The sequence below is a fragment of the Dermacentor albipictus genome, chromosome 1 (assembly GCF_038994185.2).
Source record: "Dermacentor albipictus isolate Rhodes 1998 colony chromosome 1, USDA_Dalb.pri_finalv2, whole genome shotgun sequence".
Lineage (NCBI taxonomy): Eukaryota > Metazoa > Arthropoda > Arachnida > Ixodida > Ixodidae > Dermacentor > Dermacentor albipictus.
In genome coordinates this window covers 314,854,247-314,872,019 of record NC_091821.1, presented here as the reverse complement: position 1 = coordinate 314,872,019, position 17,773 = coordinate 314,854,247, and the positions used below count along the sequence as shown (strand labels likewise).

Genomic DNA, 17,773 nt, shown 5'->3' with positions numbered 1-17,773 from the left:
CGCAGCCTCAACGCGCCCTTACACCATGTGCCACTCCTGTGCCACGGGACTCCCGCATGGATGTAATGTTTTCGGTGGAGGAGCTTGAAGCGGCACTAGCGACTTGCAGGCGCTCTTCGTCACCTGGGCCGGACGGCGTTACCTATGCGGCGCTCGCCAATCTTGGGCAGAATGCACGCCTCATGCTGCTAAACCTTTACAACGAGTTTTGGCGCAACGGTTTGGTTCCACGGGAATGGAAATGCAGCCGCTTGGTTCCACTTCTCAAACCTGGTAAATCACCGTTAAACTTGTCATCGTACCGCCCCATCGCTCTGGCCAGCTGCATAGGGAAAATAATGGAACGAATGATTTTGACGCGCCTGGAATGGTACCTGGAAAGTTACAACGTGTACCCAGATGCTATGGCTGGCTTCCGGCGTGGGCGCTCATCCATAGATAATGTCATCGATTTGGTCGCGTATGTTCAACATCAAAAACGGATGAAACGACTCACTGCAGCATTATTCCTTGACATAAAAGGCGCCTATGACAATGTAGCACATTATGCCATTATAGAGGCTCTGATTAAAGCAGGAATCGGTGGCCGCACTTTTCAGTGGCTGTGCAGTTATTTGACTGACAGGCATTTCTTCGTGATGACCGAGGAAGGCGCTACGACTCAACACCAAACGTTCTGTGGAGTACCGCAAGGCGGAGTGTTGAGCCCGACCCTATTCAACCTAGTGCTCGTTGGCCTAGTCAGATGCTTGCCCAACACAGTTCAAGTATCAATGTATGCCGACGACATCTGCATTTGGGCGTCTGCTGTAACACGACTGCAGGTACGAGCACGGCTACAAAAGGCAGCTACCTTAACATCACTGTACTTGCGAAAACAGAACTTAGAGCTGTCTTCAGAGAAATGCTGCCTTGTTACTTTCACTCGGAAGGCAATGAAGCGTTATTCTGTAAGTGTCAACGGACAAGCAGTTGCAAATGCACGTAAACACCGCTTTTTAGGGGTAATTATCGACCGCGACCTATCATGGAGCCCGCACGTTTCGTACCTAAAGAAGGGGTTGCTGACTATAATACATCTCCTCAAGTTTCTCGGCGGAAAGTCATGGGGCACATCGGTGCGATCAATGCTGCAGCTTTATAACGCCTTGTTCCTCGGCTTCGCAAGATACAGCCTCCCTGTGCTTGGAAACACCTGCAAAACAAACCTGCGTGTACTCCAGGGACTACAAGCTCAAGCCCTAAGGACGTGTCTCGGCCTTCCGAGGTGTGCGTCTACAGCGGCAACGATTGTCATAGCTCGAGATCACCCAATAACAACGTACTTGGTAACCGACGCTCTCAGAGCGCATATTCGCCACGTTGCCCGACTACCTTCTCACCACCTTGCCGCTCTACCCGCAGAAAGGCCACACGCAGCTATCAGTCGTATGATTGTTGCCAATCGCACCTCATTGCCAATGAACTACATGCCTGCAGCAAGACCATCCACACCTTTATGGTGCCTGCACAGACCTGAAGTACGCCTAACCATCCCAGGAATCACTAAAAAGGCTAACATGCCGTCGTTTGCCCTGAAGCAGGCCACATTACAACTTATACATGAGGTGCACAGCGGCCGCGTACACGTTTACATCGACGGCTCAGTCACATCTGCAAGTTCAGCTGCTGCTGTGGTGATACCAACAAGATCCATCGAAATACAGCTAAAAACGTCGCATGTATCATCAACGACAGCTGCTGAACTGGTAGCCTTGCGTGCGGCTCTCCATTTCGTTCAGGAGGAACCACCGCATGCATGGTCAGTCTTCTGCGATTCCAAGGCAGCCCTACAGAGTGTACTCTCAGCACTGCGCCATGGATCACATGAACAGCTCGTCGAAGAGATCAGAGTAGTACACCATCGCATAGTTGACGAAGGACACGACATCATATATCAGTGGTTGCCTAGTCACTGTGGCATACACGGCAATGATCGAGCAGACGCAGCTGCCCGATCTGCCCATGACGGCGTCAGGTGCGTTGCCATTCCTCTTTCGAGAGCCGACGCAGCGAAAAAACTTGCCGTACTGGCAAACGACCTGACATTAGCTCAGTGGAATTCATCCGATTTCACAAGTGCACGACTTCATACCCTGGACCCTACTTTACAACTCCGTATTCCGCCCGAACTTCCACGACGCGACTGTACCCTTCTAGTTCGTCTGTGGCTTGGAGTAGCATTTTCAAATGCGTACTCCTTTCTTATCGGAATGTCCGACAACCCACTTTGTGACTTCTGCGGGTGCAATGAAACAATCGCGCACCTTCTTTGTGAGTGCTCTCGTTTCAACCCGCAAAGAGCAGTCCTCTCAGCCACCCTAGACAAACTGGACAAGCGCCCACTGTCAGAAAACAAGATCCTTGGACACTGGCCTACGCGAACATCAGCGCGATCGGCTATGAAGGCGCTGCTGCGGTATTTAAAAGACACTGGACTTTCTGACAGATTGTGATTTCACTGTGTGACTCAGGATTGTACGGTGCACTGCATCACAGTAGGAACGCCTTTGCGGGCTGCGTGACAGTGCCCACAGAAACAGTTTGTGTGTACGTGCGTGTGTGTGTAGTTTCCTTTTTTTTTTAATCCTTCTCCCTCTCACCTATCGCTTCCCCTTTCCCCTCCCCCAGTATACAGGGTAGCCAACCGGAGATAATCTCTGGTTAACCTCCCTGTCTTTCCTTTGCCTTTCTCTCTCTCTCTCTCTTTGAGGATCATCGAATACTCAATGCATATTGGTACCTTTTGTCTATTGTGGTCTCATTATCAAGGCTGTGTCTCATGTTTTAAACACAGTTATGCTTATTACCTCAAGAAAACCGCCGCAGAGTATTGTCATGTACTACAGTTACCATATAAGTTATCATATATGTGAACCACAACTACTACATGGAATACATGCGCCAGCTAGCTTACCGAGTCGCTAGAGCGACTTGGTACGCTGGTTCCTACATATTTGAGAGCGAATAACGCTGACCCGGTTCTTCGCACGTTCTTGTGCTAGAGCTGTTTGATCCCAAAGCTAACAGACGTTTCAAGAAAGGAAAGCAATATATTTGTTCGCCTACTTCGTTCATATAAATGTGTGTATTTCCCCGAACGAAGAAACGGTATAATGTACCTCGAAATTTCGGTTGAGCACATACGCCCTCTTAAGCACATGCTTCTACGCTTGTTGGTTTGATTTGAAATATCCCGTTCAAGTTTCATTTGTCCCTGGATGCGCATTTGAACCTGTTTTCTCAGCGGCAAGTTATAATATAATTTAATGATACCATTCCAGTCAGCTATGAAGAGAAAATTATATATATAGTGTCCGGATGTTCAGATACACTGCAACGCTTTCACATTTTGTTGATGCAACCTGGAGCGATAGTAAGGCATCTTATCATGAGCAGTACAATTTGCTATTTTATTATTATTTTTCTTCTTGTGTTAATTATGTCTACGCCACTGGCGCGCCGTTATGTAACGCTTCGACGCGAAATCCAATTTTCACGTATACAAAGGGCATCTTCTCTGGAAGCAAACACGCAGAGATATTTCTGTGCCGTTCATTACCACATTACGAATAGTATACATGTTACCACTGTGCAATAAACGTATTTTTCTGACCTGCCTAGCTCACTATTATTTACTAAAAATTCACACACTGCAGTGGCAGCTGCCGTTCGCTTTGCGTCCGTAATCTATAGAATGCATGACACTGTGCAAAGGGTTGTTTATGCTACCGATAGCATATAGGAGAGGCGACTACTGTCATTCATCTTGAGCAAGGGGCCAACTCATCGTTGGCATATTGCCCGCACGTTTTGTGAACTCGCAGCTCTTCTGCGAGAGCTAAACGTCTTTGCGAAACGCGTTTTCTTTTTCGCTTTTACGTTGTTGCTTCTGCTTATGATTCTGTCGTATGTTCGGCAAGGCATTTTTTTCCTGGCAAAAAAAAAAAAATATACCGTTCTTTCGAATAGATAAACAAAATTGCAATTAGAACTTGCCTCTCTGGTGTTCTCGATTTTCATTGGACTACTTATTTTCAGTTAGTAGGTGTTCTTTCTTTATTTCTCTCTTTCTTTATTTTAAAGTGACGCTTTCTTTGCCTATTCTCCCGACTTGCCGGGTGCTGCTGCTGTGATGGTCTTGCCGGGCGTGAAGCTGGGTTGCTTGCAACACCACCAGGTGGCGCTCGCCTCCGCGCATCCCGGCCGGCGCCGCCGCGGCAGCGTTTCACAGTTTGCGCATATGGAACGTGCTATGCTCTTTCCTATGCGACAAAAATGCAGTTGCTGGGATGTGGAGGTCGTGTGCTGGGTTGCGATAGTATATAGTGTACACATTACAATCGTCCATAGCCTGAAAAAAGCGCTTGGAGCGGGCATAAAATTATAATAATTAATTGAATTATGTACAGCCCCATAATTCAATTAAAGTTTAACACTTCTGCCATAATGCGATGTGCCATGTGAGGCAGTGATAATGTTCTCAGAGATTATGAACAATGACGCAAAACCACGCTTCAAGCTAACAGGTGTGTTCCGTGGACTATGCAGACAATTACAGCAGTGGTGCACGCAAGGTAACGTTTAACATCAGCTCACTACTCTCGCATTGGGCTAAACGCTGAAGAAACTACACATTCGCCGCCAACATGACCGCTAATTATCGTCAGTCAAAGTAAACAGCTTACAAAATTTCGCTTACATCGATTCCCACAGTGCGTGGTATCCCTTTCTTTCTTTCTTTCTTTCTTTCTTTCTTTCTTTCTTTCTTTCTTTCTTTCTTTCTTTCTTTCTTTCTTTCTTTCTTTCTTTCTTTCTTTCTAGCGAAACCTGGTATCACGCGCTTTCACAAATCAACCACTTGGGTACTGTCTGTTTCTTCTTTTATATTTAGCCTGTTATGTGGCGCTGTTCCTCACCACATGCTGCGGTTTCGTGTCAGCCGCCAGCTGCGCTGCGTGCGACACACACTGACCTTGGCCTCTGGAGCTCTGTGTTAGTCTTATTTTTTTCCCCTCCACGTTGCAGCGTGATGCTGACGTAAACGTGAATGACGAGGATGCGCTAATTGCACTTAACTCGCACTATGTACAAAACCCGCATGCAGACCGGCACTCGAAAACTGTAAGTGCTATCTTTTTGTTCTTGGGGAAAATGTTCAATTCTAACGACAGGTGGCAGTGTAGATGGCGCAGTTGCCTCTGACAAAAGCTCTGTGTCGAAACTGCGGACTTCAAAGCTGCACTGCACGAATATTCTATTCAGCTATACTTCGATAGGTTATGCCATGTTAGGAACAGATCTATGAGAGAAAATGAAGCTAACACAGGCGCAAGTGCTTATTAGTTTTCTTTAGCAACTGTATTGTCGTCTTGTTTGTGTGCTTTCTTTCGTTTTCTTTCCTTTTCTTTCTTTCTTTTTAATCTTGAACTTTGCTCGAGGGCATATAATATGCGCATTGTTCATAGGCGACCATGGGCCAATTCACCTATCGGTGCGCCATTTAGAGAGCAGTGCATCTGTCATGTGCAAACAAGACAAAAGAGAGCGACAAGGAGAAATTATATGTAATAATCTCCTACTCAACATTCGTGTCCAGAAAGGCGCTTTTCAGTGCATACACTTCTTTCTCCGCTTTAGACCAAAACTAAGATATTGATGTGACCAGTTCCATCGTCGTACTCTCCGCTGGTTAGAATGCAGTAGATGGCCCGAAGCTTTAAATTAGTACACCGTTTATCACGCTTCCCATCACTCGGCCGTCACATTATCAAATAAGTATGCGTGTTACCACCGTATGCCGTGGTCGGGACAGGGCCCGTCGGCAGTGCATTGCCGAATCCGTTCACGTGCCCCTGCCGACCACGGCTTCCACCTCCTCCCGGCGTCGCCTTCCCGTGCTCGCGGTCTTTCTGCGTAGTGCCGCCTCCTCTCCCCGCGTCGTGTAGTCCGCGCGTGCGCGCACGGCCCGAAGCCACGCCCCCTGCACGCACGGCCGCAGCAGCCGACGCGAGTGCCGGCCGCCGAAAGCAGCGCGTGCGTGAGCGCCGCTTCGTTCTCCGCGCCAGTCGCGCGCGGAACAACTTCGCGCTCTGTTTCTGTTTCGCTTTCGTTACCAGCAGCCGAGTCCGGCGCATGAGTGCGTAGTGCTTTTCGTCGCCCCGGCGCGGTCCGTGGTTGTTTGTTGCTGCCGCCGTCTCTCGTTAGTGCCGCTTTCGGATACGATAATACGCTCGCCACGCAACACTTGCACTCTTGCATCGCCTCTCACGGAATACCGGATCTTTCGCCACGTGCTTCGACTCACCGGTGGTTTCTTCGCATGGAACCCGTTGAATCGCCGTGGAAGAACAAGCTGGATGTCGTGCCTGTTGGAGCTGCGACCATGGTCGTCGGTGGGGCTTTTTGGCGGCGACGGGAAACGACTGTAAATGTGCCTTGACAGGAGAAGCCGACTTCGCCGTGACAAGATCTTTCGCTCGAAGGTCTCCAGCTGCCCGGTGCATTCCCTGCGTCGTGCTACAGACTTCGCCCAGGATATCTGCTTCAGTTACTGAGAATGCCACCACTGCGCGCATTTGGATGCTAAGGGGTGATGGTTCCGACCGTGCCTTAGAAAAGAAGATAGTCAACTTCGTCACGGCCGGATATATTTTGCGAAAAGAGCTCGCGCTGGTCAAAACGTGCTTTGCGTCCTGCATAAGTCACTGCTTGCGGTAACTGCTACAACGCTTGAGAAAAGTTGCACTGGGCGCGTGCCTGCTGAGCCCGTTGCGTATTTGTTTCCCGAGAAACACCATCTCAGCAAGCGGATGATATATTTTTTCCCCCGTCAGTTCTGCTTTTCCAACTTCCTTCTCTTTGCACGCTCGTCTGCGAACTTGAACGCGCCCGTCACCGCAGTTTCAAGGACGGCGCCGAGATTATTGCCAGTCTGGCGGAAAACGGCGCGCGCGCGCTTTTGTCTCGCGTAGCTGTAGTGGCTCCTGTCGTCACGCTTGGGAAAGTTGTCATAGCACATCCTATAGCTGTCACTTTCCTTTTTTCGAGCACCTTTCGTGCATGCTGAGTAGTTGCGCCATTGTTTCTCGCGTTCGGCGACATGGAACAGAGCACAGACCTCGCATTGCTGTTGCTTTGCTCTATATGAAAGAGCTGAGAAGCAATACGTATAGTCAGGCAAACAGTGCAACGACAGTGGAATTTAAGGTTACGCTGGTCGCCTCTCCATTCATTCGCTCATTTTGATTTAATTGCATGCCTTCGGTTCGTCTATGCCAGCTGGCCCGAGCCACCGCTTTTCTGAAGCATTAGCCACAGCCGGCTAGCGGGGGGAGCGCATTAGAGGAATCTGGGCCAAGCGTGTTTTCAGAAGCCAAGACCGTCTGCGTGCTGTCTCGTGCCTGTTTTTGTGTTTATACCCCGACTGCGGAACGCAGATCAGAGGCGCACGTTGAAGAAGTGAAGAGCGGGAGCAGGAGTCAATAAGTAAACAAGCGCAAGAGGCGAAATAATAATAATAAAAAGGAGTAGCCGGAACCAGTCAGCCCGTGAGATACAGATGTGTGCGCGCTGGAGGGTGACGTACGCTCTGGAGGGGAGGCGACTGTAAATAACGGGAGCGCATTCCGAGGAAGAAAGCGAAAATAAACGCCTCAGACTTCGCCTCGTCGCCTGCCACTTTGCGCGTCGCTTCGTCACCGGTCGTGCGCGCTACGTCAGAAACCCGGTGCGGTCTCTCTTGGAAGGCGAGCGACAGCGTGCTTAATTTTTTTTTCTTCTTGACATAACTTGCTGCTGTCCAAAGCCGCCTACAAATACTTGAAGAGGCAGCGACGGCTTCATGTGCTACGGTAACCGCTGCGTGTAGAGAAATGATTCAATAGGTGTGGCAACCAATTATTAGTATAATTATATTCATAACTCGTCAAATTCTGTGACAGCCAATATTGGAGATTAAAGAAAGTGCCTAAGAGGTTTGAATATATATATTCGGCTGTTACGGTTGCTAATTTTTCGCATCTTCCTTATTCTCTGCGGACGTGAACGGCAGGAGACTGTAGAGCAAGATCGGGAAGGAGAAGCAACAGACAACAATCAGCCACTTCCACGACACTATTGCCCCGCATGCTCTGGCGGTGCTTATTGACTGAGAGATGAGAGCAATATTCCAACTCTTCACGTCGTGGAAACGTCAGAATAAGAAACTTCAACAAAGAAAACGGACATCGTCTTTCCCAACGACGCTCTCATTGCAGTCCATACGCACAACAGGCCAGAAAGACGGCAGGCGAGAGTGTCGGTAGCCCGAATTGATGATTGTCAATTCTCGGCAGACTGCTGAGTAAACGCCATCGACAGCAGCGGGCGCTCCCAGCGTCTTCCGTCAACGCTCGGCGCGCCACGCATACGGGCTGCGGTTCCCGGCGAGAGCGTGCGTGCTGCGTGTATACGCACGCTGCGAGAAGCCGGATCGCGGCCGCCCGCGCAGCTGGTCGCCCGCGGTCTACAGCCGCGCACGCTTCTCCCAAAAGGCACGCGCTCGAGCAGTCGCCGCGCTTCGCCTGCGTCGTCACCCACGCCGACGCGCCCCGACCCTCGGGACATCTAGGACAGAGCCAGACCCGTGGTCACCGCGCGTTCGGCGACACCGCAGCACTTCCTCGCGCGGGCAGGTCATCGATGGGCGTCGTCACCTATCGGGAACGTTTCTACATCCTCGCTCGAGCGTGTCGAAGGTCGGTCGTGCACGCCCAACCTCTTCACCGCCGATAGACGCAGTCGAGTCTCGTCCGCTGCCTATCGCACGTAACGCACGGCGCGAGCCGAAATCGCGCGCGCATCGTTCGCGTCGTTTCCCTCGCCCTCTGCGCGTTCTCTCGCGCCCTCACCTCGGCGATTATAGTGTGCTGCGTGCGGAATGATTGCCGCCGGCCGCCGGCTGGCGATTCGACCGGACCGTTTGTCTGCCGCCGCCGCGAGTGGCCGGTGCCTCGTCGCCTGACTTGCACCGCGCGCCGTGCTTCTTCTGCGAGCGAAGCTCGAGGCCGTTCCTGTGCGGGCGCAACGGAGATCAACCCCAACGACCGCTCGTGAGCCTGCTGGTTTCCCGTCGCGACGACAGCTGTCAACTGACAATCGACCTCACAGGATACGAGGCATCGCGCGAAGGTCGGATACCCCTTCCGAGAGTCATTCGCCGGCTGACAAACGCCGTCTTCACGGCGACGTCACCGTTCGACCCTGATTTTACTGCGTACACTAGAGGAAGATACCCAGGATTACAGCCTCAGTCCCAAAACGCGTGCCCGCAAAGAGAGCGGCGCACGTTGGAAGCATCTGGGCGCCTTGTGGTTTCGCCTGCTTTCCGCGCAACCGCTTACTGAGTCACCTTGCGTTAGAAGAGTGGATGCAGATGCAGGACAAGGCATCTCTCTAAGATAATAGCGAGCGCAAAGAAGCCGAGCAGATGAAGAAAAGGAAACGATGCCCCAACTTGCGGTCCCAAGCGTGCGCTTCGAAGTTGAGCGAAGACCGCGAGGGCGAAAAGTGCTAGAAATTCTGCGGTACAATAGCGGCGACCCTCGAAGATAACGCGCGAAGAGCTACGCGGATCGAACCTGCTGGCGAATGACTTGCTTCGCGCGCTGCTGACGCCGTCGTAGAGCTTGACTGCTTGCCACGCACAAAAGTTCCTATTCGCTCGAAATTTGAGCGCAGTGTGCGCGAACTTGGTTCAACATGTGGGGCTGCCTGGGGAAGTCCAAGAAACGTCGCAAGGCGGTCATCAGCATAGTGCGGAGCCCATCGCCGGGTTGCCGCTGTTCCTGCCACGGACAATCCTTGCAGCAGCGTAAACAGGTGAGCGGTCGGTGCGTTGCTGTCGAGTGTCTGTGTGCGATTCGGCGATTGTATCCGCGTTTTCATGCATACGCTAACGCTGGTGTATATACCCGCGATGTCTCAATGTTCGTTCAGCGATGCTCCAAATGAAGTCGCCGAACAATGCTGATGACTAGCTGCCATATTCCTATAAGGTGAAAGCTATTTGCCACGCGAAGCGATTGTCGACGACGAATTGACACAGAGGATTTCCGTCGACGATTATTGAGCCTGAGCGGCCCATGATAAGCCATGTGCAGATAATGATTTGGCGGCGATATGGGAGCAATTTTAAATAGGCTGAACAATCTGTGCACCCTTACAGTCCAAATGATGGTATAACGCGATGCAGTAGTTTGCAGCTCTTTTATTTATACCGTGCTCGCGGTTGTTCGGCAATACAATAGCATTCCGTGTGACCTGTGTTGTCGTGGTAAGCTCTGGGACCCGATACAGTTGTAGCGGGACCGCAGCTAAACTACGTAGACATATAACTTAGGTTTCTGAGGCACATTGGGAGTTCCGAATGCAGACTCCTTTACGCTCACAGAGTGTCAAGTTGTGCTAGTTTCCTGTTGCTGTTAAAGTGACAAAGTGCTATTCCTTTTGTCTCCAATTTCCTGTGGTTTTCTGACACCTGGCACTTACTCGCCTCGTGCTTATCTGCCATGGAGCAAAGAAAAATGGGGAGAGGGGGGAATGAAAAAGAAAAAGAAAATCAAAATATGGTGTTTTTGTGTGATTGATTTAGGTGAACAGACAAGAAAGCTGATTCAGCATCGCGAGAGATTATCGACCGCAGTTTGCGTCGTCAAGCTTTATCTATGAATGTCAGGTGTTTCGCATTGCATAGGAGGACCCGCCGCGGTATTTAAATTTGTGGATATATGGCGTTGCACTGCTGAGCTCGAGGTCGCTGGTTCGATCCCGACCGCAGTGGCCGCATATCGATGGGGACGAAATGCAAAAACGCTCGTGTATTTATACTTAGGTGCGCATGTTCAAGAACTCTAGATGGCCAAAATTAATCCGGAGTCGCCCACTGTGCTGTGCCTCATAATGTTATCGCTGTTAAAACCCCAGAATTTAATTAATTTAATCTTTATTACATACAAGGATTTCAGTCAGAATCCAATATGCTGGTCCTTAAAGCCATTTAAGGAGAAGACAAGAAATGGAAAAGAAGCGTACAAAACAGCGTGTTTGAAATGCGAAACCAGACTGACAGATTGGGTTTGCATTGCAGTTGATGCACAGACCATGCTGTGGTAGTATGTACAACGGCAATAGAAGGCACCTGCACTTCTTGCCCAGTATATGGCTTCGAGGTCGTATGTGAGAACACAGCATTGACGAACAGCGGATCACTAGCACTATATGGTTTTGCCGAACGCGTCAAGGCAACGAATGACCCTCTGTCATATCACGCGCTGTTCTCCGCGTCCTTGACGTTTCAAAAAAAGTAACCGACGAATAAAAAGAATTGAAACTGAAGTCCGGTTTCAGATGGAGGTGAGCCATCCAAGCTCTAAGCGCCCGCTTCATACTGAACCGAGATATTGTTTTTTAAGGAAATTAACTTGTGTTGCGTATACGCGGAAAGCTGTTTGCCGCGGTGCTCACGAAGTGGGTCACGAAAAAAGTTAATTGATGAGGCGATCGGCCCCAACAGCTGTCGGCAAGCCGCCTGAGCTCACTCGTAGACTCTCTATGACAGAGCGGCGATACTTAGTCCTCTATCATCGCTGTAATTACACTCGGCCCGCTTAATACGCACATATGAAAAATATTAAAGATGTAACGGCACAATTCTTGTTTAAGCGAAAGCGTGTTTTTACATGCCCCACCATGCCCTTTCGTTCGTTGCTAGCTTCGGACGGCAACCGTCCGCACTCCCTCTTACTTGTTTCTTTTTTCTTCTTACCCAACTTGGCCTCCCGAGACATTGCATTGAAATACGCGTGCACATAGTTTGAGGGGCCACCGCTATGTATTCTTTGGCACTCTGTTCTAAACACTAATACACTGTTGAGTGAATAATCTAGAAATATAACTTGATTTCTAAATACTTTTTGCTGCGCTTGGGAGGAGTAAATGTTTCTTTGCTTGTACAGTGTTTATGGGTACTGCCACGAAGCAGTGCGCATATAATCAGAACTGTTCTTGAGCGCCTAGGGGAGTTTCCTTTGGCACTCCTGCTACAGTTTTCTTCGCATTTTTTTTTTTCAGGAGCTGCGGGCCTTACTCGAGTCAGGCTTATCAGCGCGTGGTTAAGCGAGGGGCATATGTAGAAGTTTTTTTTTCCTTCAGTTCTTTTCCCGCCCCAAAGATGCAAGGTGCGGATCTTAAGCGAGTAATTGCGGCAGCTTCGCGCACGGCGCAGCTGGCACTCCCACATGCTAGCGGCTGGGTGCATGTCCTGGGGTCCATTTGCCGCTGGTTTGTCAGTGTGGTTCACACTCTTTCAAGACGCAAGGTTTGAGAGGCCTATCAGCGTTGGAGAACATGTCATATAACCGGGGAAGTGCTCTGCGGTGAAATTGCGCTCGGATTGCGTAAACAGAACGCGGGTTGGACTTATCTTCAAGGAACAGGTAGCATTTATCTTCAGTTATCTACGAGGAACTGATGGCAACTGGTGACATTTGCACATCGTAAGGAAACGATGTGCTGCACCCACGCAACTGGTCGTGTTTACATGGAAGGCGCTTCAACTGAGTCGTCTGAGAAGAGCGCTGTGTTGCAGTTCTTCAGCTAGCTGTGCGAGGTCAGTGTTTTCGACTTGTGTTCTCCTCGTCGTCTGAGCTTTAGACACCATGCGGGTGGCGCCTGCTTGGGAGGACGGTTCGGCAACTACAGAACCAGAAGGGGGGGGGGGGGGGTTGGATACGTTCGCAGAAAGCGCGTTCCTGGGATCCTTCTCGCCCTCCGTAGATGGCGGTGATGATTCATGGTTCCCGCCGTGTTCGCTGCCGTGCCGAGCCCCACTGACTGGAGTCCTCGTCCTCTCCGTTATTTCTTGCGCCGTCGACGCTGTCGCGCCGCCTTTGTCACCGGCGAGGCTATACCGGTCCCCGACGGCAACGGCGGGGAGTGCGACACCTTCGAGTTCGTTAGCGAAACAATGCCGCTGCGCTCGGTCGTTAAGCGTTGCACTTTTTGCAGTGTTTTTAGGGTCTACTACTGCATCGTTTCCAACGCGCGTAGAGCTGCATGTCGCGTCGTCACTTTTGGTTGTCCCGGTACCGGCTCCATAGGCGGGCGGCTGAGCTGCGCGAAATGAAGGATTAAACGCGCCGTCTCTTGCGATTTGGTTACGCGTATTTTGCAGGAGAGCATATATAGTCGGTTATGCACTACGTGCTGGTATAGTGACCATGTGCGCATTGCTGGTACTTTCCGTTTCGTTTTAGTAGCCATCCTCCAGGCTGTCAGCTATACTCCCAGTCACTGCACGTTATCGCTTAGTGAAAAACTGATGATGAACAGGGGACAAGCACGAACTTCAAGATCTCTTGTCTGTGCCGAAGCATCACCAGAACGATTCATTGTGTTAATTGAAAACAAAGATTTAGCAAGCTTACTTTCGTATAACCCAGGATCCCCAGGTGGTCGAAATTTCCGGAGACCCCTGCTACGGTGTGCCTCATAATCATACCGTGGTTTTTGCACGTAAAGCCCTAGAATTTAATTTTAATTAAGTTTCTTTTTTTTTTCGTATAGCCCATCAGAGAACGTGTGCGTCTGCGAAGTCTTGCCAAACGGTGGGCCAGGCGTTCGCAATAAAAAATCACGAAGGAGAAAACTCAGATTGATTCAAAGTTCTAAACAAGCGTAACAATATGATAGTGCACATTGCCTTTTGGTGAGCGGCGCTCGGGCGCAGAAATTGTTGGCTCTGGCGGCCAGGTTAACACCACCCGCAGCAGCCACCACCTCCGAAGATTACGATATGTCGCTCAGCAATCCACTTCGAGTTACGAAGCAACGAGTTGATTCTTCTATCATCTTTCACGCGTTCGGGTATATATGAGCGAACGCTCGCTTATTGCTGAGAGCAAAAAAGAAATGCGTAAGAAGAAGCAGGAAGCAATAGCCGTGCACTTGCTCCTAACTATCCCAACCGCTTTTGTTAAACTTGTCATTTGGCAACTGTCGACATGTCCGAAATAAATCTGTCTCGTTCCGAGACTCGCGATCAGGTTTCACCGCTAACTTGCGCAGGGAATTTCGCCTCCGCCCCAAAGTCACGGAACCTCGCGGAATCTTGCGGTGCACCGGTCCTAAATTGACCGGTCCCGTATATGGTAGCGCGCCCGAACTCTCGTGATAATGGAGGTCCCGAAACCCGACCGCACCTGGAAGGCAAGAGGAGCATACGCAAAAAAGAAAACGCCCCAGGAATCATGTAAACAGAACGCCCATCCCACGCACCGCGGGCGCTCCGTACGATTACGGCCTTGAATTCAGTTAAAGGGGTGCGCCCACGCGGTGCATGGAACCGGCCTCTAACGTAATCTTCCGCGCATCTCGCTGCTCGTTTGTCTACTGTGCACGGCAGCAGCGCGGAGGCAGCTCGGGCTTGCACGCACAAGGCGCGATTGCGTTTGTGCGAGGGGGCAGCGCATTCCGTTGAAGAAAAAACGTTATGGCGGAGAAGGAAACAAGGAAGAACAAGTAACTGGGAGGCGTGGGGATTGTGAGGAACGAGCCGGCGCACCCCAAGAAAGATGCGGCTCGAAGAGGTTACAGGTGTACTCGTGTCTCGCTAATACAGTGCAACGTTTCGGAAGTTGTGGCGTCCGTTAATCACTGGCCCAGTTTGCAGAGATCGCATGTACGCACACGCTCCTGATCGCTGGTTCCTTAGATGACGTACCGTTATTGCCGGTGACGCCCCCCCCCCCTACCTCCCACCGATCAGTAATTATTCTTATTAATAAGGCTTCGACTGGGCCTAGTTGGTGGAACCTCGTTCTGTTTGATGCTCTATACTGTTATGCAGTGAGCAAGGAGAGACTGACGCACATGTGCGCAATGTGTGTCTCTCTCTCTCTCTCACACACACACACACACACACACACGCACACGCGCACGCGCGCGCGCGCGCGCGCGCGTGTGCGTGTCAATATCTTTTTGTCCTTTGTGCAATATAGCGCAGTAAACAGAACGATTCTTACTTAATCGTACTGATCTTATTTACCTTTAATCACTCAAAGGGGTCTTCATTTAAAGGAAGGGGACGTGGAGCAAAGTGTTGGCACCGGACTAAATAATAAATATTGAATATAAGATGATAGCAAAGAATTCAAATAAGTATGGAATAAATTTATGAACAGTGAACAAGAATATTCAATGGCCTTACAACTTTTTCAAGCTTTGTCACCGTTTCTCTGGAATCTTCAGTGTTATTCCACTGCATGCCAAAAAGAAAAGAAAGGTAGCGCGTAGCACACAGCCTCATAGAGCTACAAGGTTGCAATAGTTACGTGCGGACAGCCAGCTCCACGTTTTGCTGAAGCTCGGCCTCTTTTCCGCTGGCGCCAGCTCTTGGCTTTACAGCGCTGCACGGCTGTGGTTCGGCGCAGCGCACTCGAAACACGTTGGGTGAGGAACAAGGAGAAGCCGCCGTCGGTTCGGCAGCATCGTTTGTAATTGGCGTCTCGGGCAGCCAAGCGAGCGTGTTCCACGCGCCGGAAACGCACGCCCGCTCGTATGTAAAACAGCGCGCCGAGAGGTTCCGGCTGGCCCTGCTGCGATATTCGGCGCCGCACTCATTCAGCCCGCGTGGGGGGCGTGCCTCGCTGATGCTGCTGCCGAAGTTAAAAGGTCACGAACGGCGAGGAGAAGGCCGAGGGTGAAGGGGGATGGTATGTCGCCTCGGTGGCTTTTGTGCCACGCGCTCCATCCATCCGTTGCTGCGGTTACCTGGATACACGCGCGACTCGCGTACGCCCGCGTCTTTTACTCGTGTTCACGACGTGTAACGTTCCTGGAAAGAAATTTACTACGCTGGCGCGCGCCTGCCTGCCCGTGGGGCGTTCGCCGTAAGCACCGCGCGTGAAGCCTGCACGGACTTCGGCCATACGTCTCCGCATATGTCTTGACGCGACAACTCGTGCTCGAGCAGGTCGATGCGGAGATGTGCTTTCACACTGCATCGCGAAAAGTATGTGAAGCATGTCGGGGAGCGCTAGTTATTTGATAAGTCGTTGCCTCGTGTGGCTCATCCATGCCCATCCTTTTTTATATGCAATGACTGGCCAAAGGTTGAGTTAAGCGCTGGATAAATCGCCGCACGTGGAACGTTTTTTTCTTCTTTTTTTTTGCCTACTGTTAGGGATGCGCACGGGCCGCAGTTTCTTGGCCCGGCCAGATCTCGACACTGGGAGAAGGAGGGCCAGCCCGACGTGCCCGACCGAAATCGCCATCGTATCTATAGAAATCGCAGACGTAGGACACAAGTAGTGGGAGTGATTCTGATAACTATTGTTGGGAGCGCTTTGAACTAGAAAGCATACGTGCCGATCGTATCGGGCCAGCGCCGGCGAGCGATGCTATTTAAAGACCATATGACATCTATGCGGACGGGCCGCTCACCTGACATTTGCTGGTCACCTCGCGCCTGATATTGAGCAGCGCGCCCGCATCCCATACGGATTTGTCTTATCACGTCGCTTGCCGGCGCCTGCCCGATACTGCCGATACCGTCGACAAGCCTGCTTCGATCAGTGGCCCCCACTTCCACTTTGGTTTCGAAATTCGACCGAGCTGCATTGCACGGCTCCGAAAAAATGCGGCGGCGAAAAGCATGGTAAAAGCAAGCCTGCGGCGTCAGATCGGGCAGTAAGCGAAGGCTGCAGATGTCGTGCTGAGCTCTCCGCTTCTTGTTCGGTGCACCTGCGTGGATTTAGCCCGAGTTTCGATATGTTACACGTTCACTACCGCTGTGGAATATCTGTGCGACGGTGCAATACAGGCATGTGGGCCTACGGGTAATCATGGCGTAAGTCCTATACAGTGCTCAGCGAATGAAACGCCATAATCCGACCGCATGGCGGCCGGTGCTTCTTTCGCCACCGGTGAACACCGGGCGATTGCTGAAGGGCTAAGTGCAGTCACGATACATCACAAAGGTCGTCGGTTTAACCGTGTACAACAATGCATCAGTTCAGTCTCCCAAGCGCCCACCGGTGGCACGAGAAGTGCCGGCAGCCACGCTCTCCGAATATCGCGTTTCAATTGTTGAGCATTGTACACATGTGTCGGCTCATACGAGGGATCGTTTAAATCGCACAGATATGATAGAGCGCATGATGTTCAACGTTTTCATTTGTCTAAAAAAGAAGAACAGTGTCTCTATTTGGCCTACGCCGTTCTTGGGCAGCTTGAGTATGGGATACCAGAGGCTGCCCGGCTTATACCAGGTGTTTCAGCGAGCACTTTCAAAAATCTTTAAAAGTTGCCTGTAGCAGATAGCACACTTTCAGTCCATGGCCTGCTCTACTCGAAGAGTCGGACATTACTTCCACAAAAAACTGAAATGCATAATCGACTAACGAACAAAAATTTACGAATCTAATTACCTTATGACACATATTGCAATTTACAAATTCTAGCCGGGAAGTTCGCAAGGCGGATTCACACTTGGAATGATTTCTCAGGATGGCGCCAGTTTCGAGATATTAATTCCCGAACTTTACGGAGAAATGCATTGGCGTTCCAGTTAATTTTGCGTTCCAATGCATAAAATGACGTTTTGTTAAGAAAGTAAGTGGAACGACAGTATATTTTTACCGCATGTTTGACGGCGCATATCTCGTATGCCATCCACAAAATTCTTTTCCAGTAG

General features: G+C 50.6%; 1 protein-coding gene across 7 annotated transcripts in view; it reads left to right on the top strand.

Moving 5' to 3' along the window:
• The window catches only part of by (focal adhesion protein tensin), a 354,735-nt gene that overhangs the window by 232,165 nt on the left and 104,797 nt on the right, over nt 1–17,773 (top strand). Inside the window, exon 1 of one of the 7 annotated variants that reach the window (XM_065435217.2) lies at nt 6,058–9,900. The exons of the other annotated variants lie outside the window; for them this stretch is intronic. Coding sequence (XP_065291289.1) covers nt 9,781–9,900 — 120 coding nt within the window. The 5' untranslated portion in view covers nt 6,058–9,780. Of the gene's footprint in view, nt 1–6,057; nt 9,901–17,773 lie in introns of those variants that run through there. 7 annotated transcript variants of the gene reach the window in all.